This window comes from Pyrgilauda ruficollis, unplaced genomic scaffold, assembly GCF_017590135.1.
Source record: "Pyrgilauda ruficollis isolate IOZ18807 unplaced genomic scaffold, ASM1759013v1 scaffold74, whole genome shotgun sequence".
Taxonomy (NCBI): domain Eukaryota; kingdom Metazoa; phylum Chordata; class Aves; order Passeriformes; family Passeridae; genus Pyrgilauda; species Pyrgilauda ruficollis.
In genome coordinates this window covers 5801402-5827746 of record NW_024529266.1, presented here as the reverse complement: position 1 = coordinate 5827746, position 26345 = coordinate 5801402, and the positions used below count along the sequence as shown (strand labels likewise).

The following is a 26345-nucleotide window of genomic DNA, read 5'->3' as shown; positions in this document are numbered from 1 at the left end:
CTTGGGTTCTAATATGTGAGTGATAATTGGGGTATCTGCTGCCTGTGATCCCATATTCTCTGAAATGAAACAAGACATTGAATTCCTTTTAGACTGTCCTGGCTTAGGGCTAATTTGGAGGAAAACTTCCAAAGGGGTTCCTCTTGAAAGCAGATTCAAGTGGCCCCTCCCCCTTCTGGTTGGGAAAAGATTTCCTTGGAGGAAAGTGCAAAAAACCCATTTATTTAGCAAGCAAAGTATTCCCTAGCATAAATAAAAAAAAAAAAAACAAAACAAAACAAAAAAAAAAAAAAAAAAAAAAAAAAAAAAAAAAAAAAAAAAAAAAAAAAAAAAAAAAAAAAAAAAAACCAAAAAAAAAAAAAAAACCAAAAAAAACACCAACCAAACAAAAAAAAACAAACAAAAAAAAACCTCTCGCTGTTTTGGAGAGATGGCAAATTCAGAAAGTCCTTTTCGTGGGGTGTAGCTCAGCTCACTCAGTCTCTTATCAGTCTCTGCTGGAAAATGCTGTATCCCAGGCCCTGTAGGTCATAGGCATGAGCTCCCAATATTCTTCTGGGTTTTCGGTCCAGAACAGCGCCAATCAGTTCCAAGAAAAAGAAAAGCAACAGTCTGGAGAATTTCTCTGCCTCAGCTAGCTAAAAAAACTAACTAAAAGCAAAGGAGAGCTCTCTCCCGCTGCAGACAACCTAGACCAAGACAGAAAGCTGAAGCTCTTATCTTTATGTTTTTGAATACAGCCGCCTCAGACATTCCGCTGTTTCTCCTTCTCTCCCCGGTTCACTCTCAGATGTGGTTTTACAGGTGCAAAACTTATTTCTGGGCTAAACAGGTGAACGAGGATTCAGCATCTTAGGACGTACACTAGGCAAAATGAAAAATAAAGAGTAATTTGACCCTAAAATACGAGATTGGAGTCAGTTTCCTGATTGAGGAAGTATTTTGTGTTGATAGCTACAACTTGAAGACATAAGATGTATTTACTGTAAGCTCTCAATTTCTCACTTGGCTGAAATGTGCTCTTTCCTTAATAAATGTGATCACTGATTACCTTTCAATGTATTTTCTGTAATTTTAATATCTGTGAGTCAGCAGCAGAATTGCTTGTAAGTCAAGCTGATGAACATTCTCCTGTAACAGCTCCAGTAATTACAAACCAGAGTGCAGAGATAGTGACTACTTTATTACATGTTTTGTTTTGGAGGCCATTTTACAGGTTTGTGTAAACCTGCATTGCAGGCTATTAAGAAAGACAAGTGAAAATTTAGTTTTCCATAGTTATCCATGAAGAGACTTACAGATCTTCCCTTCAGCTGCATTTTGCGCTGCTAAAAACTCAACAATTGTTAGAAAGTTAATAGAATTCATTTTAATGCCATTCTTACAGACTAAAGCTCTTTCATATTTTCAATATATTGTATTAAATTGGACAATAGTCAGCTCTCAGGCCTTATAAGTAGATTACAAACATTTTAGGGGGTAAGAGAAAGATTTTAATCATTCTTGGAGGAAGATTATCCTGTCTGCTTTTGTTGGATATAGCAAAGTCAGATCCAACTTTATGAGGGTGCCAAATGTTCTACAAATACTAAATAATGCTGACATTATTTATTACTTTGTAATGTAAGTAATGTTCATCATTGTTTACCCACTCATTAGCTTTTTTTCACTGGAATTTTTCTTGATTTCTTTCAAGATTACAGGGAGGACTAACAGACCTGGAAGAAATTGATCATGCCAATCAATAAATGGAGAAACTTAAGGCCCTCTACCAATGTAGCCAGGATATTTATGAGGACTTTTGAAACATAGAGGCATGATGAAGTACTACAAAGGATTTCATACAATACATATGGTGATTTTTTTAATATAAGGACACACAGATACATACTTGGCATCATTTCACAGGGAATATTTTCACTACAGGCTGCTAGAATTTCTACTTTAGTGTGAATTTTTTATGCTGTAGGAGCAGACCTAGGTTTACCAAATTCATAAAAAACATGATAGATTTTCTTTCATTGCTACAAACCAGCTTTGCGCTCTCTCCTGTATTTTGCCATTCAAAAATGCTGAACTCTAAACAAACAGTATATGAATTTGAAATGTTTATATATCTCTCTCTTCTCCTTGTAGTTGTTACCTTATGACTATAACTCTAGAAGTTAGTTATGATTAAGAGAAAATTAATTAGCAACTACAATTAATGAAACAAGAATAAAGATTAGGATAAATAGATACCTGTTTTCTACTTGCTGAATTGTACATACTTTAATGAAATTCCAGAATTAATCTCCTCTCTCTGGTGACCAGTGACAGGACCTGAGGCAACAGCATTAACTTGTGTCAGGGGAGATTTAGGCTGGATATTACAAAAAGGTTGTTCACCCAGAGGGTGTTTGAGGACTGGAACAGGCTCCCCAGGGAAGTGGTCACAGCACCAAGCTTGACAGAGTTCAAGGAGAGTTTGGACAATGCTCTCAGACACATGGTGTGAGTCTTAGGACTGTCCAACTCAAGACCACAATTGGACTTGATGATTTTTGTGAGTCACTTTCAACTAGGGTGTTCTCTAATTCTATGAAAAGAAATTCTGTGCTCATACTTTCTGAGCAAAACCAATATCCAGTCTTGAATTTTAGTAAATTAGTATTAAATTCTTTTGAAGAAATTTTTTATCACAAACTCAAACGTATTTATATTTTTATCTGCAAAACTCAAGCACAATATGTGAATCAGTTCATTAGAAACACAGGTTTGTTTTTATCTCATAAGAAAACTCCCATTTACTTACTAACTCTTTGTGCAGTGTAGTATGAGTGCCTGTCACCCAAATAATTAGTTCATAACCTATAGAATGCATCCTGTATTCTGTGTTACGGTTACTTGATATGGTGAGTCTTTGCTTGAGCAGAGGTATGAGTAGTATCAGTCTATCCATCCAACTTTGAAACAGTCATCAAGTGCGTAAGGAGCTAAGTTCGCAAATTTTTCATTTTTGGAAGCTATGTAACTAGTAAACTGATCACAGTACTGTACGTGTGGTTCTCAACCTGAATCTGAAAATATTGTACCAAATCTTCAACTTATGAAAATTTAGGCAGTATCACTGTTACTGCTGATTATCGAGCAGCTTACAATAGTGAAGGAATTAGGCTGCTCATTTAAGAAATCAATTTACCTGTTCATATTGTGCATACTTCACTCAAGAAAGGGAAAGTTTTACATAGAGACATGAAATGGGTAAAATCTCTTGAACAAAACATAGTACCAATCAATGACTTAGGTGACTTTCTAATTAAATAGAAAAACACTATTTTAAAAACAGTCCAGTCTTCAAGGATTGCATAACTCTAATGATCTTTTACAGAAATTTAGTTGTGTCAGAAACCTAGTCAAGTTTGGTAGCATTGTGGCATTTCAGAAAAAAAGCTATTCTCCAAAATATCTACCTGTGTTAATATGCATACATGTTCACTGGGCCATATATTAGACAACCTTCATTTTGTGAACATAGCTGTGAAAATCTTTAGAAACTGGTGCTTTGTCTTGAAAAGCAGTGCTGGTTCTGGAGTCTTTCATGAGCATACGAAGTCTAGATATATGGTCAAAAAGTGGAATATTTAGGAATCTATTTAGGAATCTATATTTAGGACTATTTAGGCATCTATTTAGGAATACCAGACAGCAGGTTTTATTTGGCCCCACTATTTCAGTATTATGATCTAAAGCAAAATTTAGTGTATTTTTCACAGCATTTCAAAAACCTAATACCTTCATTCTTAGAAAAGCAGTTTAAAAAAGAAAGGAAAATCCATAATGTCTTTAATAATCTGTGTGAAATATCCAGGGTGGAATTTATTTCAATACTCTGTGTTGTTTTGCATCATTCAATTTTGCCCTCAGTTCCATGGTGGCCTTTTTAGGCAGTCATGTGATCTTGGGAAGTAAGATAGCTTCTCCTAGAAGTAAATGTCTAGACATTGGAAGTAACTGTATGACTCTTTAGTCTGTTCTTCATTGTTCATTCACACAAAACTATGCACACCTGCTTGACTTTCATTGTCCTTTTATTTTTTTCAGAAGAGGTTAATTTATTCAGTCCTGAAAGGTCAGAATGTGGAGAAGAGCATGAGTATTTTCAAATACCAATGACGCAGACAGTTGGCTCTGGCTCTACAGTGCAAGATCGAATATTTTTTCTATTTGCAGTGTTTGGCAATTAAAATCACTTCGTCATAGGGATCCTGCCTTTTAACAGTGTAATGCTTTAGCCGTTGAACTAATTTCATACTCCTTTGCTATGGTGCAGAGGAATCACCTGTAAACAAGATAAGGAAGAAATTGAGGGCATGGTGGAAGCATTCACTGGGAAACGATCAGAAAGCTTAAGAAATAAACCCTTACTTCGATCAGAAAGGGCTTAAATTCTCAGATCTGAGAGAGCAGGGGAGGCTCAAGATATGTATCGGATAAAGAACTCAGTTCCACTTGAAAAAAGAAAATGCACTGGTGGGTTGAAAGAGAAGTTTGACATTCAGGTGTTACAGGAGATTTGAACTTGGAGGTCACCAGTATGGAAAGATTTACACACCTGTATGAAACCTCATTTTGATATTGACAAAACTAATGTCTTTGTAATGGATTGCAGAAAGCAAGGGAGCTAAGTGTGTGTAATGGGAGTATGGATTGGTGTAGGTTTTTTGGTAAGAAATTATAGGGAATTTGAAAATTCATTGTTGGATAGTTGTGTCAGTTCTGAAGTTGAACATAGTTGTGAGTGTACAGATCGATATGCTCTGGCTACCTTAACTATTGGGCAGACAGCGTAGCCTGATTGTCTGCAAGGTCCATGTCGTTACTTTTTTGCCTGCTTGAGGGAGTTGTGGCTAACAGTTAATTGTCTTGCCTTACCTTAATTAAAACTGACTAGAACATGTGTATATGACTGTAATTACAAGATTTACTGCAGTATGGGTAAACTCAAAGGTGAGGGATGCTTTTGACACTATTTAAAGTGTTGGGTTTCTTTTCTGATGTTATACACATTAGCTTTATGCTCTCAAATGCAAAAAAAAGGTCTTTCATTTTTTCTTATACTGTTTTTTCTTTCTTTTTTTTTTTTTTTTGCTATATTGCATCATATAGTCAGCCTTATAAGTTCTGATTTTTTTTTACATGACTGATAATCTGTAACCTTGGCCTGAAAGCATGATTATTTCCTTGAAAGAACAGCAATTCTGAACTACAGAAGGTGAAGCATGTCTTCTTTAAATTAAGCTACCTCAAGATTTTTTCCTGTATTTCTTTCTTCTGAATTTATATTTACAACATAGAATAATTCCCTGATAACCTGGTCTTGTATACACTACATTAAATTCCTCATTCTTGATATCTCCATATCCGGGCAAATAGCTTTTTTGTCTTTAGGAAGGAACACTTGGAAACATCCTACTACTTCTGTCCTAGCAACAGGAAACAACTTCAGAGAAGCTACTACATCCACTAAGTAAGAACCTTAAAAATAAACAGGCTTAGATCATTATGTTTGTAGTTTCTGATACCAGGTGGAATGTCACAGATTGGAATTCCTTGACCAATGGAAGCTCCTGCATTAGGAAGAGTGAAAACTCTATGTCTTTTTACTCTACCCAGATATGTTGCTGTATACCCATGTGCAACTAATTAAATAATCACAACAAAATACTTTTATATACAGTGTTGTTATGCTACAGGCAGATACTAAAGTTAACATGTTCGTATCAACTTACTATACGGCTGTCTATTGAGGAGGAAGAAAGCACACAAACTTCATATCTATTCATATCTATTAATCAGTAAAAGTGTTGCTGGGATTAAGGGCAAACACATAAAATATGTATCTGGTACTTCAGTGAGCTGATTTTCAGGTCTGTCAATAATAATGTTATATTAATTCTTTTCCCCGCCTTCCTTTTGTTTTGGTACCATATATTGTGTTACATTATGTTGTTACTGTTGCAGCGATAAGTTAAGGGTAATGAAACCAAAACCTTCCAAGGTTTTTTTTATGGAGTTTTTTGAAAGCTGTCTACTTTTAAAAGAGGATTCGTTTTACAAGAGCAAGCATAAAAGTCTAACTTCTCAACATTTATTGCTAACTCTAATTAGAATTTTTTCCAGTTGTGTGTGCCAGCTTGTGACGCAGTAAGATGCCAAATTATTGAAGAACCAGAAGCTGCTTTTCTAAAGGCATTCAGTGAAGGAACAATACATGTAGTAATTGATTCTTGTGATTTATGAACAATACAGTAATTCATTCAAGGGGTTTTACTATTATTTTATGAGAGGCATTGCATGTTAAAGAACATAAAGATTAAATTACAACTTTCTAGACAGCCCTTGAGAGCAAGCAACTTTTATATACACTGAAATTGAAGTTTTCAAACATTCTTAATTTTTTACAGAGATGTGAGTGATTGGTATTATGGTAATATGTAAAGATCTTACTTTTACTTAAATTTTTACTTCAGTAGACCTGATATTCATCTTGAATTAGGTTATCCTTCTGTCCTGTTTGACTTAATTTCTCCTTCTCTTTAGTTTTTTTTTTTTTTTTTTTTTTTTTTTTTTTTTTTTTTTTTTTTTACGGAAGTGAGCTTTTTTTTTTTTTTTGTCTTGTTTCTTATTTCTGTCTTTCCACAGCCCAATTTAGTTTTTATTTGGATGTTTGAGACCAGGTATTTTGTGTTCTGTTTGGTGCCCTGCTGTATTTGTTGCATCCCCAACTTTAGTAATCTAACCTCATAAGAATTTTTGTCAGTACTTCCAGTTTTGTTGTGAGGAGTTAATTTGTGGCTGTCTTTTTGTATTCAGAAGGAAAAAAATCAGAGAAAAAATAATTTTTAAACAATGCAGATTATCTTCTACCTTTTGTAATCTTTCTATAAGATAGTAGCTCTGATGATGGAGTGCAATGATTGATCACTTGATATTTTTCTACATTTTGAATAGGCCATTGAAATAAAGACATGCAGAAATTTGAATCCATTGACAGCAACCAAGGTTCTCAATTCTTCTGATGAACAAACAGTCAGCCATTTTCAAGTATACTTTCAAGAGGTTGCTGAAGCTTGATGTGGAAAATACAATTTCCTTAAATCTGTAATTTCTGAACTTGCATATTAGATCTAAACATATATATACATATTTACTGTTATCTAGATGAATATTTTAAGTCATTGTTAAAATTAACATGGTTTCTTAATTAAAGCGTTCAATTCTAATATTTAAATGGACACACACAATATTAATCACATACCACTGAATTTTAATTATGATGCAGAATGATACATTTTGCAGAAATAATTTATTATCATTTATAGAAGTACATGCCTCTTAGTACTCCTTTGAGTACATACTTCTTAATGTCAAAATAAGCAGTTTTTACTCAGTACACTGCAATGTGAGCTCATTTCCTTAGAGAAAAGGGTGCTAATTAAACCAACAATTTGCAATACTGATATGCAGGGGACTGCAGTTTTCCAAGACTAATAAGTTTTTCAAATAGGTACCAATTTCTACTGACACTTCAAATTTAGATTTGAGTGTGGTTTGTTTTTTCATTTTTGTCTTCTTTGCCCTGATAGAAGTGTCACCCATATTGTAAGTAGGTAGGACTTAAACTGGAACATTTCATTCAATGCATGAGCGCAAATCCCTGCACAAATTTTGTAAATACAGTGGCAGTAACAACTGTAATACTCCTCCCTGTGTTTTCCGACATAATCTAAGTAGCATAATCCTGGAATTAAGTAAATTGAGACACGGAGGTTAAGTAATTTGCCTGAAGCTAAACAGCAAGCAATTAACAGAGATGGGATTAGAATTACAAAGTTTTGGCTGTCAGCCCTCCCTTCTGTCCAGGAGCCAGCTGCCACTTTCAGTGCTTCTGGCTTCCAGTTCTGTCTCTTGAGACTAAACTTCAGTGGATTTGTTTTCTTCATATTACTTAGATATGAACTTAAAAGGAAAGCATGACTAGGACTGGCACTATTTTTTAAAAATAATTTTTATAGTAGTTGTAAAGACCTATCTACCTTTGCAAGAAAACAAAGAATAAAATCCTTGTTGGTAGTAATATTTTAGTAATTTCTATTTTTCTTATAAAGATGGGCATGAATCATGCTTTCCCATTGTGACAGATTTCAGAGTGAAATTTGACCTCTGTGCCAGGTCAAATGTAATTTTTTTTCCTTATTTATTTTAAGAAAAAGGGTTTTATTGTGTCCTACAAAGTCTTATGCCATTGTTTTAATAGTATGTTCTTGACTGAGTGTCAGTTATAGGTAGCGTTATGATTTTGTGGTATCTCTTTTTAAAAGAGAATAAACTTATGTTAAAGACAGAAAAATGGAAGATACATTTTTGAGAAATAGATGAGATAGATGTAAGCTAGGCACAGATAAACTACGGGTTTATCTTAGATGTGTCTCTAACCACTGAAAATTATATTAAAAATTACAGAAGTAACCTGACTAACCATGGAAGATTTCTTGTAAAGCAAGTACAACACTACACTGATATACAGGATATCAAATCATTGTATTTTCAGTGATTTTAGGTAATAGGTGGCAGAATAGATGTTATTGTATGAAGTGCTATTACATGTCAGAATTAAAACAGAAATGAACTTCTAGTGATTAGAAGTTTACCTTTATGTGGTGATATGTTTCTTTTGGTTATGTTTCTTCTTTTTAATCAAATCTGTGATCTGGCAACACTTCTGTTGTGCATATCTTTGTATGAGGTTTCAGTTCTCATATTCTTACATGCTTTACTATGCTTCAGATCTATACTGGCCTAACTTTACTAGAGACAATCTAGAACAAATTTAGCCCCCTATAGAGGCTCATGGAGCAGATGAGCCTTGAGCGCTTTACAACTAGTATTTCTTGCATTTTTGCAGTGCATTGTCCTTAATGACAAAAAAATGTGGTTGTTATTTGCAACAGGACCTATACATAGAAGGACTCAGAAAATACACTGTATCAAAAATACTGCCAGTGTAAATACATTCTAATCAGTGTTTTTATGTCTACATAGCCGTATCCCAGAGCAGGCTGCTTGTGCTGTGCTAACCACACTGATGTATCGTAAGTGACTTGTAGGCAAGGAACTGGGACAATCCACTGGGGCCTTTAGTCACTGAATCTTTTTTAGTATCTATAAACAGTTTTCTGACCTAGTTTATGAATGTCTGCTTATGTATTAGCAGTGCATCATCCTATGGGCCATTCTAACCTGTCTTACACTACAGCTGAAGGTGGGCTGCCTTGCACAGCTCACAGAGCTTGCTGGTAAGAGGAGTATGTATTCTGTCTACTTGGCTGGACATCTAATTTAGGTTGCATATAACAGATCTTTGTAGGTAAATGGTAAATGTTGGTTTATAATTAACAGAAGGAGGTGCTGATCAAGTTTTGGGATGAAGCAGGCTTAACTTGGCAAGAAGGAAAGAGATTTGAGTCTCTCCTAGCTAGGTTTTTTAATTATTATTACCTTATAGTAGCCTTAATACTACCTTTTTTTTAACAGTTTTGCTCAATAAATTGTGCTTATGTCAAGTCATGTCATCTTCCAATGCTGTTCTGCAAGTAGAAAGTCATCTTGAACCCCTTAATTCCCCATATTGCATATGTTCATATGGGCTGTGAGATTTTATTAGACACAAGCATTCTTCTGCTTGAATAGGAATTATGAGAATTTGCTTATGTGGATGCGTTGTCAGGCATTAACATTGAATCATATTAGTATGTAGAGTCAGTACTATTACTAGTTGATTTTGCTTTCGCAGTCAGTAATCAGCATAAATGGCAAGATATGCATTTTGTTGTTTTTAGATGAATAAAATATGAGTGGAAGTTTCACTTAATTGTTACAGTGCCCCAATTTTGCGCACTGTATGCTTCCTCATTTTGGTACCTGTATTTTGAGGGTTTTAGTAAGACTGAAACACTTCTAAAGGTCATCTCTCTAGTCATAACCCAGATATTCCAAGTCCCTAATTGAAACTTGTAGTGTCTCATTTATTCCTACTTTTCTCTTGGAGTAAAGCTCTTCTGGAAAGAGATCAGCTTGCCTGGCATTTTAAAATTTACTGCTTTTACTTTACACATTGAAAAGGAGTGTCAGCTCTCAGTTACCAAATAATTCATATGCAGTCTGCAGACATTAAAATTTGAAAAAGGAGCAGTAGAGAGCTTTGAAGCAGAATTTCCTTTTGTTAAATTAGTGAATATGACAAGGTTATGTAATATTCCTGGGGGATAAAATGGTGCACGTCACTAACCTTTTAGATTCAAGAGACTTCATGGTTTTTATTTGCTGCTGAAAGAAGGCTTAGTACTGGATTTACTAGCAAGGTCCTCTTTCTAACTGAGTAAATTAAGTTCCACCTAGCTTTTACATATATTTTTGTGATAAATACTGTGTATATACACAAGCTTATACTGTTTTGTTTTGCAATGTGCACTTGAACATATGCTGGTTTATGACTTAAAGGCATATCTGCAGTTCAGTTAATATCATGAACAGTGGGTTGATAGTGCTGGAATTCCTATAGGCATGGGGGAAAAAAAGGGAGAATTCTTGCCCCTCTATGCATTTACTGGATGGTGAGTGTTATTTAGTCACATGTCTGCATCTTTCAGTGCTCAGGTTAGTCAAATACTAGAACCAAACATCCTGGTGCTCTTTTCTTGAACTCTAGTGTAAACCAGGATTTTTGTGTGGAAAGAACCGAATAGACCATGGAGCAAGTAAGGGAAGATTTAGAAGCAAATGTATACCACTTTCGTTTTCTGTAGCGGTATTTGAAGAAAAGCTAACTTTTGTATTTAAGCTAATACATATGTAGCACTGACAGCTAAGGCTGTGCACCCAATTTGAGGAATTGCAATGCAAGAGGGCATGGGTGTGGGAGTAGGCCTGGCTTTGGGAGGTTTCTCCTTTAGTCTAATCATCTATGAGACTGACTGTTATAGCCTATAAGCCCTGGCTTCCTGTTAGGCTTAGCACAGTGTTGCTCTGATAAGGCAGTAGTTAATGGTTGGCCCAAGTTTTACGCTAAATGTGCCAAAAATTTGTCACAAAACCAGCTTAAATTGTTATTCGGTTGCCTGCAACAGTTTAAATAGAAACAGAACAGCAGTGTATACTTCTTCAGCTTCTTTCTACTTCAAAACATGAATGTATTGGTCTCTACTATTAGTAAAAGGCTTTTTTTTCGCAGGTTTTTCACATAGGTTTTTTGTATTTGTGAAAGCCTTTTTCATTCTCTGTTATTATAAGCTAAAAATGAACATGTGTGTGTGTGAATGATATTAGTTGGCAAATAAATGTCTGCTGCTGTCTGTGTTAGTTCATATACCTCCCATGTCCCTAGGGCTCAGATAATGTCTGTCTCTAAAAAAGCATACATAATCCACAATGAAATGAGCTGGTAACAAGGTTTGCAGAGCTTAGAGGTACACATTAAATGTGTGCTATTTTAACATTAGACCTTTTGGAAAATGTAACCTACCTATCCTACTTGTGAGACACTACCCGTAAGTCTGCAATTTGATTTCATATTTCAGGGAGGAATGAACCTAATGGTCAGCCTACTACACTGACACTCCATTGCAGGAAATTTGAAAATATAAAAGATAGGGTTGACTTTTCATATTTTCCTTGAGACATCAGCAAGTGATATATTTATTTTTTTGAGCTACTTCCTTAATCAGTAGTGTGGGTATGCTCTGGCAGATTGAAGATTGGGAACTGGAGATTACTGCTAAATTGGAAAAATAGCCCCAAACTATAACCATAACCAGAAACCTCTCTCAAAGACCAGTCCTTTGTTCTGAGTGCTTTTGCTTTTTGAAGAATACATATTACAGAAAGGAGGTGGAGTGATGAGTGTTTCAATTAAATTATCAAGATTTTATGACTATTGTAGGGCCTGAATTTTTAAGAGGATGCTGTGATGGCTATAAAGTAAAATTGCTTAATTATTTCCTTTACCCAAACTTTTGGGAAATGCTTGTTTGTACCTAGGAGTAGTTTCTGGGTGCCAAATGGATCAAGATTTTCAGTGGGACTTCATTGGCATGGCTGAAATGCATTTAAAAGTTGAAAGATACAAAACAATAATTTTCATTTATCACAGGATAATAAAACCATTCCACTGCTCAGAGTATGATGACATCTGAAGACTGTGATGTGTGTATTCCTCTTGCTGAAGGATATTAAGGCAGGGGCAGTTTTAAGACATTCACAACAAGAAACTGTGAAAAAGAGCTTTTAGGAGCATACTACTTGTTAACTTAGGAGTTTCTTTATATAGATTTCATTAATACAAATTATTTCTTGTCCTTATAGAAATAAAAACTAATTAGCTTTTCTCACATAGCCAGTGTGCAGGTCCTCTGTAAGTTCATGTTAGAATTAAGGTGAAACAATTAGTTTCAAAATGATCAGTCTGATGTCACAAATCATTACTAATGAGTAAATTAGCTGCTAATGCTGTATATAAGGGTGTTTTGAAATTGCTATTAATTTTCTATTAAGTACTGTGTATATATAAAACATTATTTTAATGTATTAACTACTGAAGGAATTGTGAAAATAATAACAAATCATGTAATTTGTAATGCATCAATACAGTATCAGACTGTGATTATGTGCAACATTTGCCTATTTGTTCATTTTTACCTGGACAGGAGTCTTCACCACCTTCTCCATCATTAAATATGAATCAGTCTATGGCCTTTTTATTTAGAATATATAGCATTGTCTCCTAAGTCTGTGGAATGCAGTGACAGTTGCAAAATGGGAAATGGGGTGGATGAAGGTGTTGGTTTGCTTTGGTTTGGTTTGTGGGATTTTATTTTCTTGGCTGGGTTTTTGGGGTTTTTTTGTGGTTGTTTTTTAAATTTTGTTTATTTGGATTTTTACTATGTCATAAATTTCTGAGTGTGTAATTTGACATGGGAAGAATCACTACAGAGTTTTTTACTCGGAGTGTGTCCATTTGCATACCCCATGAAACTTTATGCTGCTAGACCAGTAAGGCTATGCTAAGTGCAAATTATTGTTGTGATTGTATGTGTGCCAGACCACACTGTTTACACTGCTGTCAACCTACATTTCTGAGTCTGTGCTGAAAACATTTTATGGGAACAGTTGTGATTGCCATCTTCCAACTTTTATTGGTACAAAATGAGTCTTTATAACTGAAAAAGTTACTGTAATTTTTAAGGAGTCTCCTCAAATATGTGTGGATTTATAAGCAAATGAGACATTTGAAGTAAGTGTCTCTGCATTTTAAATTTTCTCTTATGCCTTTATTTACGTTTGCTATGTATGCCTACAAAGGATAAAGTATGGTATGATTTTTTTTTTTTTTATTCTGACCTAGTACACTTTTTCATATTTCAGGCATCTGATGAAGTTTAGTCCTAAATTGAATTATTTTATACGAGAAACTGTCATACACCTCAAACACATAATCTAGAAACAAATGTATTAGGGTCTGTGTCCTCTACATATCAGTCCATAGTAAGTTCACATGCTGAGCTAGTTGTGGTTGGACTGCAGGCATCCTATTAGCTCTCACTTTAAAGAAGGTGAAGTCTTATCCATGTATTCACCTCTTCATAGAGAAGTATGTCCATAAAAATGTCTCTACACAATAATAGTTTTCAGTAGCTGTGGAAAAAAGGGGGCTGAAATAGGAATTTCAAAAGTATTTTGTGAGATATTTTATTTGAGTGCAGACAAAAAGTATTACATATCCTTAAAGCACAGAGAACAGAGCAGCAACTTTAAAATGGATTTTTCTATAACATGATTAAATGTGAATTAATTAATTCTATTCACTCTTTCAGAATTCTACTTAAACTTTAGAAAGTCACTGTAGAGGCACAGAAGGGAAGAAAGAAATGCCTTATGCTCATGCAAAGATATTCAAATGTACCAATCAAAATGAGTTATTTTAGTGTCACTTAAAAATATATATTTTATGGAGCCATAATGTCCAAAAAAACTCCACTTCTATCTGGATAGTGGTAAACCATCTCTCATTTCAGAAGCTGTTGTGGCCGCTGAGGGGACAGCTTGACTGTTCATTGAAGCAGCAGTCTAATTTCTATGGGGTTAAACTCTTTAAAGTAAATAAATGCAAGCTCATTGTATTTAAGGTGAGCTAGCAATAAATTCAATTTTCTGTTGTATATTAAGAGTGTAATTTGCAGTGTTTAATAGTTGTCACTTCAGCTTCTCAAGAGTCCCAGGAAGTGCATACTGAGTAAGAGATGGTGGGAGCCCTCAGCTCCTGAATGACAAGGCTTGTGGTACTCTTTAGAAGTCCAAGTTATGGGTATCTCCCACTCCAATTATTTTTTTCTTTTTAGCTTGACAAGGTGTCAAAATTCACTATTCATATCAATATCTGGGTAGGTACTGGTATATAAACAAGCAAAACTTGGCTTGTTCTTGTATTTAAAACATAATCTGCAGCAATTTTTATGATGCTGTTAAGAGAATTTGGGGCAGAAATATGAGATGCTGATCTTAAGTGAATTTCACTTATTTTATTTAATTACACTTCTTGTTATTTTAACTGCATTTATTGATGTTACCAAGGAGAGTTCCAAAAGTGCTGAAAGACTCTGGTATCATAGCTGGTAACATATTACATCTTATTTTTTGGCAGATTTAATTGCAGTAGAAGGTTTCCATATTGATTGTTGCTGTGCTTAATGAACTGTGTTGTGGAGAGTTTTTCTTGAACTATGCACTACTGTTGTTAAGGGAGATCGAAAATAGTTGTCAGTTCTCAATCAAAATTGCCCTCATGTTAATAAGCATTACTGTCTGTGCAGTTTAATTGTGTTTGCTGTCAGAGTGCCTAGCAGCCTAGGTCACAATCAATGTCAAGAAACTGACAACATTAATTGTGGAGATAATTTGTGTCAAACCTTAATTAACAACCTTTATAAAGATAAAGCAACAAATACTACTTTTCATGTTTACTTCTGCTGGGTTATGATTTCACATACTCTTACACTGATGGTAGTTGCTTAATGTGTAACAAGATGAACGTTTTGATAGAGTAATAAAAAGAGGGATTTCATAGTACTTACCTGTCTCCACGGCAGATAATTTTATAAATGTATTTATGTTCTAAGATTAATTTATCTTCTCTGATATCATATGATACTTGAAAAATAACTGACTTACTTCCAATGCTACATATTGGAGAAGAGTAGTGGCAATGTTTTTTATAGGAATTACTTACTTACGTAGAAAGAAGCTTTGACTGGATAGATACATACCTTATGGGTTTTTTTGGCTAGGTTATGGTCTAAGAGAAAAACAAAGATCACCCCACTTCCATTCTATACTGGCCTGTGAAACTTTTTTATTGATGTAGATAGTATTAGTCACATCATACAAGAAAGTGGATTTTATGTACAGCCTTAAAACTTTGTTTTCCTTGAAAAATGTCCACAAGTTGAAAATTGCATCATTATGTACAACTGCCCTTGTTTTCTGTGTCTAATGCTATGCCTCTAATGCTAGGTGGTTAATAAACAACAGCTTTACTAGTTGTTGGTCTAGCAAAAATTCACACAGGATGGAAAAAATACTGTTGTTCAAGTAGCTGGAACTATGTTAATTATTCAGCTGTATTTCTGCAACCCCACAATGTAGGTAATAATGCTCTGCAGAAGCTAATATGCAGTTTTTGTAAGGAGTTGTAGCAGCTGTAGTCCTATAGTGTTTCACTAGATTTTGGACAGTTTAATGTAAGAAATTGCTGGAAAATTGGTTGTACACCTTAGAACAGTTAAGTTTGGTGGAAGATTTTTAATTCCGTTTGTTGCTAGGTGTGCTATTTGCTGCCTATGAGCTACGATACAGAGTTACTGTGTGCTCTTGGACTTCTTCATGAAGTGTTTCTCTTTCAGTGGTTTGAGTTCTAGCAGTGAATTCACGGAATGTTAAAAAAAAAAAAAATAAAGGAGAATGGCAGCGTGTCATTTTTCACTTGGTGGCCCACGATTGCAACTTGTGCCACAGAATGTCAGTGTATCAGATTCAGTCAAGTCTCTTTATGTATCACAGTGCTGAATTAAAACAAAAAGGGTTCAGAGAGAGCAGTTTTGTTGAAATCCAGATGCTCTTCATCAGAATACATTTTTGCCTTTTTTGTGGTCCAGACATGAGACCTGTGGCTTGGGAAAGAATCTCTAGGTTTTGTTTTTTTTTTTTTTTTTTCACTTAAAGTGTGTTTTATTTGCTAAGGTTTTGGCAATTTTTGACATCAGAGAAGTTCTTCCATAATTTTCTCATCGCAGTAGTAGTACACTGTTTAGCTGTGATGTGCTCTTGCATTTTGGTTCAGGTATATTTTTGCCAGGAAAATTTGCAGAATGGCTACTTCTAGGACCCTTGATCATTCTAAAATGTTAAAAACTAACACATTTTTTGACATTTCTATTAAAGAAAGAGCATGCAGATTTCCAGGAGGCTTGTATTTTTTTTAAATGCCCTTTTCTTACATTAGGAGTAGGATAAAAATTTTCCCTAATTTCATTTTGTAAAATGGCATCTTGGCGTTTTAAACTATTTCAGGATTTCTTCCGGTGTTGCATACATGCACGACAATAGTCTGCTGAGTTTCTTAAATTCAAATAAACATTCTGACAGGAAATGGTGCCTATAGAAAGAACAGATTTGCAGAATAAGGGGTTAGACATATAGAACTAAAGAGCAGCAGCATAGGAATAAAACTAGTACAGTACAGGTACATACCTGTCAGAGCTAAGAGAGGAAAGTGAAGAAAAAGGAAGAGGTAGGAAACATAAAGGAGCTGACTGCTGATATATGAAGATGAGACTAAAAATGAATTGCAACAGATGGTATAAAGCATCTGCTGTGGAGAACGGCTTCATAGCAAAGACCTGGGGTTTTTACCACTTATTGTCCCTAAGTTCTCACATCATATCATTTCGATCATTATCTGAAGGTATTGTATCTTTAGCAATTCTTTTGCTAAGAAGAACAATTATGTAAAGATCTAGAGGAAATTTTTAATATATTTGAATTGTGTAGGTTTTATCTTAAGAATTTTGGTATCTTACATTTAGAAGTCATGTATTGTGTTGCTCTAAAATTGAAAATTTTGTCTCACCACAAGTGGAATAATAATTTCAATTTGTTGTAACAGAAATGAAGGGAAAAAGAAAAATGAAATAAAATGCCATTTCGTACTTTCAAGACTGTTTCTCCATTTCTCTCCCTCTCTTCTAGTTGGAATAGTTGGATCTGTTTTTTAGTTCTCCTTTCTGACATAGTAGAATTTGGGAGTGAACAGGAGCTATAGACAAAACTGTTCCCAAGCATAAATCTTTCTTCTGATGCAATCTTTTTTGCCTGGACTCTTAATACATAATAATTTACCTCCACCAAGCAAAATTACAAATGCCTTCTCCTAAATGTCACTGATTTTAATGTCTCAAAGGTGAGCTTCCTGTTTTCATGACACCCTGTGATCACAACATCAAGTAGCTAATCGTGATATTATTCCAGTTGATTAATGAGCTCATTTTGCAACAGAAGTCAAATTGGATTTTTTATTTATAATGGTGATAAAATATAATATGTGATATTGCTATTCTGATGCCATCAAATTTCAGTTTTAACACAAATTTCACTAGTAAAATTTTTAAGTACTTTCCTGACCTTTTAGGTTTTTTAAAATAGTACTTTCTCATGCAGGTGAATGATATCACTGGAGAAACAAAGCATTTCCTTTTTTATTAAATTTTGAAATCTTGATGTGACTTTTCTTAAATCTATGTTTTTTGCTTGGATTAATATGGTTAATTTCTTTTTTTGTTTCAGCACCACCAAAGTTTACAAGAACTCCCGTTGACCAGACAGGGGTTTCAGGAGGAGTTGCTTCATTCATCTGTCAAGCCACAGGAGATCCAAGACCTAAAATTGTCTGGAACAAAAAAGGAAAGAAAGTCAGCAATCAGAGATTTGAGGTATTAGGTCCATTGTTCTGTTCCTCTGAAAAACATTTTATTCCAACTTTGTTTTTAATCCCACTATGTGTGTTTTATTAACAGTGATTTAGCAAAATATAATTGACTATCAGGGATAATTTGGTGGGAATACTCAAATGAAGTTTTTAATTTTGAAAACTGGTTTTGCATAGAACCATTAAAGAGGAAACTGCTACTGCAGTAAAACTTGCTTGCTTTTGATATTTTTCGTGACAGTAAATTAGGAAAAGGCTTGGAGGAAGATGTTTCACTCCACAACCTTCAGTTACAGGGAACAGTGAAAATAATCTGCTCAAAAGATTCTGATTATCTGGGGGAAATAAGAACACAAGTATTATTCCCTCTTGTAGTGGCAAGAGTAATTAATGTCAAATATGGATTGACCTTTAACATGAAGGAAAAAACTCAGAAAATGGGGGAAAGCTCTTAGAAGAGATATCAAAACTGGCACTAAGAGTGTACAATTGTCTCTTAAATGTTTTCAGTGTTAGAAATGAGACTTCTGTTTGCTTAAAAATAAGTGTTCAGTTTAACGATTTGTGTATAAAATGGTTGTGACATGCATTTTAGGAGAAAATTACCTAACATATAGTTATTAACGACCAACTGAATATTAAAATCCTCGATATTAATTTTTATTAGCATTTGTGAAGACTGCTTGTCCTGGCTTTCAGGTTAGATTCTTTTAGAAGAACTATATTCCTTCTATAAACCAAATTTATTTTCTTGATTTTTGGTTCAATAAATATCTAAAGACATTGGAATTCATTCATTAACCATTATAATTTCTGGCTTATGTATTTACTACAACATGAAAAACAAAATCATTGATTTAAATGTTACCTCCTAGTGCCAAAAACTGTTTGCACTTTGTGGAGCATATTCAGAGCTGTAATTGGCTAGATGGATTAGCAAAGGAGTTTTATCATAAATTTTACACAACTTATCCTCTTCTGTTTACAGAACTTTCACTCAAAGTGAATTCTAAACAGAGAAAGATGGCCTGTGTATGTTTACTGTGTGTTATTCTGCAATATGTCATGGTTTATTTCCTTAATATATTGCTTTCTAGGGACCTGTGTACCTGTTTTAAGGAAAAATAAGCAAACATAAAGTAGTTTTATTTTCATAAAAGTTATTTGCATGTAACTATAAAAAACATCTTAAAATGTTTTAAAAATGCCTTTAGTGGACTGTTGAACAAACAACCAAGTAAGATGGAGTGTATTTTGAACAGATAGATGGCACTTGCCAATATATAATATTATAATTTTTACATGTCCACTGAGCAGAGCAGTTACAAAGTGTGCATACCAAATCATTATTTTAAACAGCTTTTCTTGCTATTCAGAGTAAGGCTGTTAATTCATGACGTAGAATCTGTAAATTAGAAAAGAACAACGGTAGAAATGATATTCAAAAAATACATATGAAACATTTGGGAAATAAGAAATGTCTTGAGATTTTCAGCTGAACCAGTAAGAGAATATTTAGTTTGGTTTCTTTCACATTAATATTTTGTATATTTCTCTGAGTTACTTAATGATGACAGACATCAAAATGTTCCACCTGAACACCTGTCTTCATATATTAAATACCGGTGGAAAGGATTACATCTTATCCACATGCTTTCCCAGGGATGCTGGGGGTTTCTTTGTTGTAATTCAATAAACTTGGGCAGTCTCCTACAGGGTTGCATGAAACTTGTCATGATTATTTGTGCCCCATGTGAAACCATAACTCTTGCTGGATCTTGATGTATGTAGCAATTGGGGAACAAATAGTTTACTTTCTCTCTCTTGACTGTTTATATATTTGAAGACTATTGTCATTGAAATTTCTTGCTCACCAGCTAATTCTCCCAACTTATTGACAATAGCAGTGGAAGCTAGGTATTGCTTCTGAAAATAAAATATACAGTAACACCTCAAGGGTCTTCTCTATTAATCTTTCAGCTTTTATTTATATTGCAGATATAGACTCTGAATGAGGATCCTTTCTTTCTCCTCTTCCTTCAAATTAATTCAACTAATAGGAATTAAAGAAATCTGCTTTAATTTGCTGAGAAGTCCTTCTCAGAGGAACTTAAAAAAAAACAGAAAAGAGAAAAAAATAAAAGTTGAAAATAACATCATTCTATTCTGTGTGCAAAAATGCTTTTATTAAAAGAATCTCTGTCATAAAAAAAATAAAATCTCATTCAGTAGATAGGGAACAGTTAGGTATTTACTAGCTGTGTTGTGCAGGAAAGGGGAGAACTCATCGCATGAAAAATAAATCCCTTTTATGATACATATTTTTGTGACACTAGACTTGAAACTTAATCTCTGCAATCTTAATCCCAATCCAATCTGCTGCAATTGTTTCCAGTGTCTGTCCAGATCATTTATTCAGCATTCAGGTTTAAACAATAACAATTACTCTTTTTTAAGTATGTCTGTGAGGATTTGGATCCTGTGCTTGCATTTTTTATCTATAAATTGTTAGTCTGACTGCTTAAAAACTTGGAAAATTTTTTCTCCCTTATAAATGTCAATTTATTGAGAATTCTAGATATTCCTTTAATTGTGCTAACATCAGGTGGATGTTTTATTTTATCTAGATTGGTTTAAGATGGCTTTAATGGAAGAACAAGAAAAATATATCCTGTGCGTAATCAAACAAATTCAGAATAAAAAAACCCCAGGTTTTTTATCGTACATTCACCTCTCCCAACACTAAGTAGAAACTGAGAAATTCCTGCAATGAAAATAGTGAGATGCAGGGCATATTTACCATCATTTCTAACCCCGAACTTTATACCTCTCTTTTGTCCACATGTACAGTGATCTCGTAGGTTGCTTGTGTGAAAATGAGACAGAAGGACACAAACAGATGTGCAAATAGACATATCTGTAAATCACTTTGTGCATGTATATATAGGTTATGGACAGATACTAATTATTTTGTAGAGAAAAACAAATAAAAAAATTGTGACTGTTCTTTGTTTAAAAGTACCGTTTATCTGATGGTAGTACTGATACCTCTCAGTGATTTTTTTAAATTTCTTTTTAAAAAAGTAGATTAAAGAGATTACTGCTATTACATAAGTATTAAGAAGGTTTTTCCAGGACCTACAGGACGTTGCAGTACTCAGCAATATTTGATGTGATTCTGACTTCAGATCAAGAAGGAATTAAGATGTGTTCAGTGAATTTTCTCATATAAATGTTGTTACTTCTTGTGTGGCTATTGCAATTTTAAAACTAAATCTTAGAAGTTTTGCTATATTATTTAGCCTCCTAAATGATCGTTTTGTTGGATAAATTTATTTATTTTGTGGGTTAAGTACAAAGCTAAACTGAGTCATCCTGTTTGGTTGAGAAATTGCAGACAGTTATTTGGAGCCAAATGAGTGAGTGAGCTGCACTATGTGAGTAGAGAGGGAATATAGGTGGCAGCAATTAAAATGAATGTAACTGTCATTTGAAGGTAAAGTACATTAGTTATGAGAATTGAGAGGTATTGGTGGTGAACTTCAGAATAAGAGAGCAATAAGTTACAGACTTTTTTTCTTAGACCCCTTGTTTGTCGGCATTTTGGTTTTTTTTGGTTTTTTTTTTTGGTTTTTTTTTTTTTTGGTTTTTTTTTTTGTTTGTCTGTTTATTTGTTAGTTTTTTTGTCCAGTATTCTTGAAGCTATATTAAAGTGGCCACTTTAGTGTTCAGTGGCCACTGAACAGCAGTGCATGTTGCCATTAAACATTTTCTCATATGACTGGAATTTGTCCTGGTACATAAATTTGAGAAATGAATCTGTGTTTGGTGACTTCAGTACCAACAGGCCACTGTTCATGAACAGATTAGCTGAGGAATAGGTATTTGTAACAACATCTGTGACAGCTTTTGTCTCCTTTTATAGGTAATAGAGTTTGATGATGGATCTGGATCAGTTCTCAGAATACAGCCACTGCGCACACCCCGAGATGAAGCTATTTATGAATGTGTGGCTTCCAACAGTGTTGGCGAAATAAGTGTGTCCACGAGACTCACTGTTTTACGTGGTAAGTTCTTTCTAAACATAACCAGTTCACTTCATAGAGCTTAAAGTACTACATTGTTGTAAAGCAGGGGATCCTCTCTGGCAGAGGTAAATATAGTTCTTTACAGATGCACCTCACTATAGTACCAATGCTGTTCATTATAAACTTTTTAAAAAAATACTCGACTGCTGTGTTCGTGAATTTTGACCATAAAATGGTAATGTGAGTATGTATGATATGACAGATTAGACTAAAGAAAAGAATAAGCGAAAGAGGAGTGCCACACACAATGGGTTATCAATTACTACTCAAGCCAACCACTTTATGAATGCCTTTGATTCACATTTTAGCGCTGCCCTGGGTGCCTTAGCTTTGTTCAATCAGCATTTACACAGAAATTTGCTCAATTAACAGTGACCTTGAAAAGTTGCATGAACAGTTTTTAGATGAGGTTAAGCTTCTGCAAAATTTCTCCCACAAGAGGCAATCATAAAAGAGAAGAAAGCTTCTTCCACTTCAGATGTATGTCACCTGAACTGTAGTACTTCAATAAGAAGTTTTTGAAAACAGTATTCAATTTTTTCAACTCCATAAGGGGTGAGGATATTAATGTACTGCCAAGCCTACTGTCTAGATAATACTCAGGGGAGAAAATACTGGTAGTCAAACGATGTGAACATTTTGTTTTGTCATCTGGAAATGAATAGACACTGGATTTGGAGACGCTTCGTGAAATATCACACTCTTCAGTTTGCAGGGGTGGCTTTATGACTGAAAATTATTGTCTTGTATTTTTGATATTAAATGACATTACAAGGTTTGCAAAATTACTAGGTGCCTATTTATAGGAATTGAAGATGATTAAACAGCTTTACAGAATTTAGAGGAAAATTTGTGGAATGTGTAATTATAATATGGTTTTTTTCTTGATCCTCTATCCCAAGCACTGTAGGGTGACAGGAAGATTTCTTTTTGTTATGTTATTCTCCAAAGTTTAATTTTTAGTAGAAAAAAAAAAAATCTGTAATTTTATTAGCTATTTTAATCATTACAGACTGTTCAGACATTAATGTTTGAGACAGCTAACAACACCCTGTGCATATATATCAAAAATTAACCCTAAGGACTTTTTTCTTTTTTTTTTTTTTTCCTTAGAGGAAGTCTGATGTAAGCAAACCTTTTCAGTATTTAAAATTCTTATCTCTAATGCCATGATTGTTCCTTATATTATCTTTTAAAAATTCTTCCATGTCAAGCCAATGAAAACAGGAAGATTGATAGAATGATGTTTTAACAGCACCATGGACCTGTTCTCAACTCCCTTAGATAAGGTTCTGCTGATAGGAGATATTAACTGATATTAACTGATAGGAGGACTTTTTAGGTACAATTTCCACATTGTTGAAAATGAACATAAAATGACATTTTATATTCCATTATAAATCTTTCAGACTAAAGGGAGATTGGGTGGAGGAACAAGGGAAAGCAAAAAGCAGTATGAAAACTCAGGTCGAAATAATATTCTTTGCCTTCATAGTTTCTTGTAATGTATTTACAAAACTACTGGTCATGAAATGTGCATGCATGTGTTTTGAAAGTGAGTGCTCTAAACAAAAGTTCTCATTTTTGATTCTGTAGAGAAGCAACAGCCCTCATATCTCTCTACCAAGAACCACAGCAGTGGCAAAAGATAAGAGGGGTCTGGGCGTCAAAACTGACTGACTGTACAATGTGGTCTGTTTCTTTATGAGTCCTATTGATTATTAATCATTTTTTTTGTAACACATGTAGCTTTGCTGCCTATTTTTTGCTTGATAGTAAGCAATAATAGTGGCTCAGTACCTACTTCTGACAACACTAGTATTGCATCCATTTTAAAAGCAGTACATAATGATATGCATATGCAAATGACTAATGAAAAAATCTTATTGGTTATGAAATTAAAATTAAAATAAATTTCAATTTTAATTAATTTTTTTAATTAAAACCACTGAAATATAAAGATTGAGAATTTTATCCAACCATAATACATATGGCTTTTGCAACTACAGAAATATATTTGCCCCAGGAGTAGATTTATGGATTTAATCTGAAACTGGGAACATACGAGAGCTCATGAACATACTATGACTGTGGATTTAGATAAAGGGGTAACGTCATAGAAAGCAAGGAGCCTGCAGAGAAAAAGGGCATTATTAAGAAGTTTTGATGGGGTTAAAATTTGAATTGCTAAAAATACAATGGTTTGCTGTATTACTTCCCAAGACATGGCATAATTCAGTGCTAAGGGCATTAGCCTGGAAGATAATTCTATTATTGCAAAGCCTCTACTTTGCAAACTTACACAAATCTTAACCTTGTACAGTCTGCAACAGTAGAAAGCTGTTGTTTTGGAAAAACACTCCATTGATGGTGCCTTTTTGGGAAAGAGTACCTCTGCCTCACATAGCTGCTGTAGGAATAAATATACTATAGATGTCAACAGGAATTAACTAGATTTAATGAAATACAAGACAGAGTAGAGTGAGTTGGAGCTGTGGTTGCTTATGCTTTACTCATCCCTGTGGTATGTACGTGACTCTGGATTACTTAGGTTATATAGGCAGAAAATGCCTACATAACTTTCATATGTTCTTTTAATTGTTCTGCAATGGTTCTGTCACTGACCCAGCCTGTCATTTGTGCCTTTTGCGAGATGTCACCCAGAGGTGGAAGTCAGATTTCACTCACAATTCGGCCTACAAGTATTGCAACCCTAATACGGAATGTCAGTGAAATCAGGGTAATTCCAGGAGCGGAAGTGTCTACTTCATTTTGTGTGATTGTTTCTTTCACAAATCCCAGCTTGATTGCTACAAACAATTTCTGCAGCATGGAACAGCAACATTTTTTCTGATATGTTTGTGTCTTTACAGCTAAATTTGTCAGTTTTTCTTTATGGCTGTGTGGAGTAACTAGTTCTATGCATTACAGATGCTACTATGTTTTGTTAGGTTCCTGTACTATGACCAATTCTTAGTTATTTGAGTTTCAAAGTACTACAAATATAAATAAATTTTTAGCTTCTAGGTGTTAAAAATATACGGTATGAGAGGGAAGAAAGACACAAAAGGCATCTACGGTTGATAACATTTCAAGGCCTTACCAGAGACAAAATACTGGATTTTTTTTTTCTGTTACTAGAGTAAATCAGGAAACATTCCAGGCTAAACTTGCACTTGTTAGGCTGAATATTGTGAGAGTCTGGACCAAGAATGAATGTCTGAGATAACTGGAAACTGCTCTTGATTTTCTGTATGTAAAGAAGTTGACTGCTTTCCATGGCAGATTCACCCATATGAAAACGTTGAATTTGAAGGGAAACAAGACTTGAAAAGAGAAGTCTGAAAGTTGACATTTTATATTCCATTATAAATCTTTCAAACTAAAGGGAGATTGGGTGTTTGTGCTGAGAACCATAAGAGTGGAACAGTGCTTTGATTCTTCAATTTATTGGTGCTTAATACACATGCCTTTCTATCCAAGAATGACCATGCTGTCCTGGGGGGCATTAGAAGGACCATGGCCAGCAGGTTGAGGGAGATGATCTTCCCCCTCTACTCAGCCCTAGTGAGGCCACATCGGGAGTTCTGTGTCCACTTCTGGACTCCTTAGTAAAAGAGAGACATGGAGCTCCTGGAGCAAATCCAGAAAAGGTCTAAAAAGATGATGAGGGGACTTGAGCATCTCTTTTGTGAGGAAAGACTTAGGGAAATGGTCATAGTTAACCTGGAGAAGAGACAGCTGAGAGAGGATCTTATCAATATCTATAAGTAAGTGAAAGGAAAGTGCAAAGAAGATGGACTGGGCTCTTCTCAGTTATGCCAAGCAAAAGGACAAGAGGCAACAGGAAGAAAAACTGATGCGCAGGAAGGTCCATCTGAATATTAAGAACTGCTTCAGTGTGGAGGTAACTGTGCACTGCAGCAGATTACCCAGAGAGGTTGTGGACTGTCCCTCACTGGGGATATTCAGGAACTGTCTGGATGCAATCCTGTGCAATGTGCTCTCAGCTGACCATGTTTGAGCAAGGAGGTTAGACCAGATGAGCCCACTGTGATGCCTTTCAACACTACCTATATTGTGATCCATGTACAAGCAATAAAAAGCAACAAGGTGTAGGATCTTCCTATACTCCACAGACTTCAGAGATGAAATAGCTTTCCTTTTGCTGTCCATTCATT

The 26345-nt window shown here is 34.6% G+C and overlaps 1 protein-coding gene across 1 annotated transcript in view; it reads left to right on the top strand.

The window, feature by feature from the left end:
- The window catches only part of PTPRD (protein tyrosine phosphatase receptor type D), a 281972-nt gene that overhangs the window by 40366 nt on the left and 215261 nt on the right, over positions 1-26345 (top strand). Inside the window, exons 2-3 of the mRNA XM_041486099.1 lie at positions 17935-18080; positions 22002-22143. Of these exons, the coding sequence (XP_041342033.1) occupies positions 17935-18080; positions 22002-22143 (288 nt within the window). The remainder of the gene's footprint in view (positions 1-17934; positions 18081-22001; positions 22144-26345) is intronic.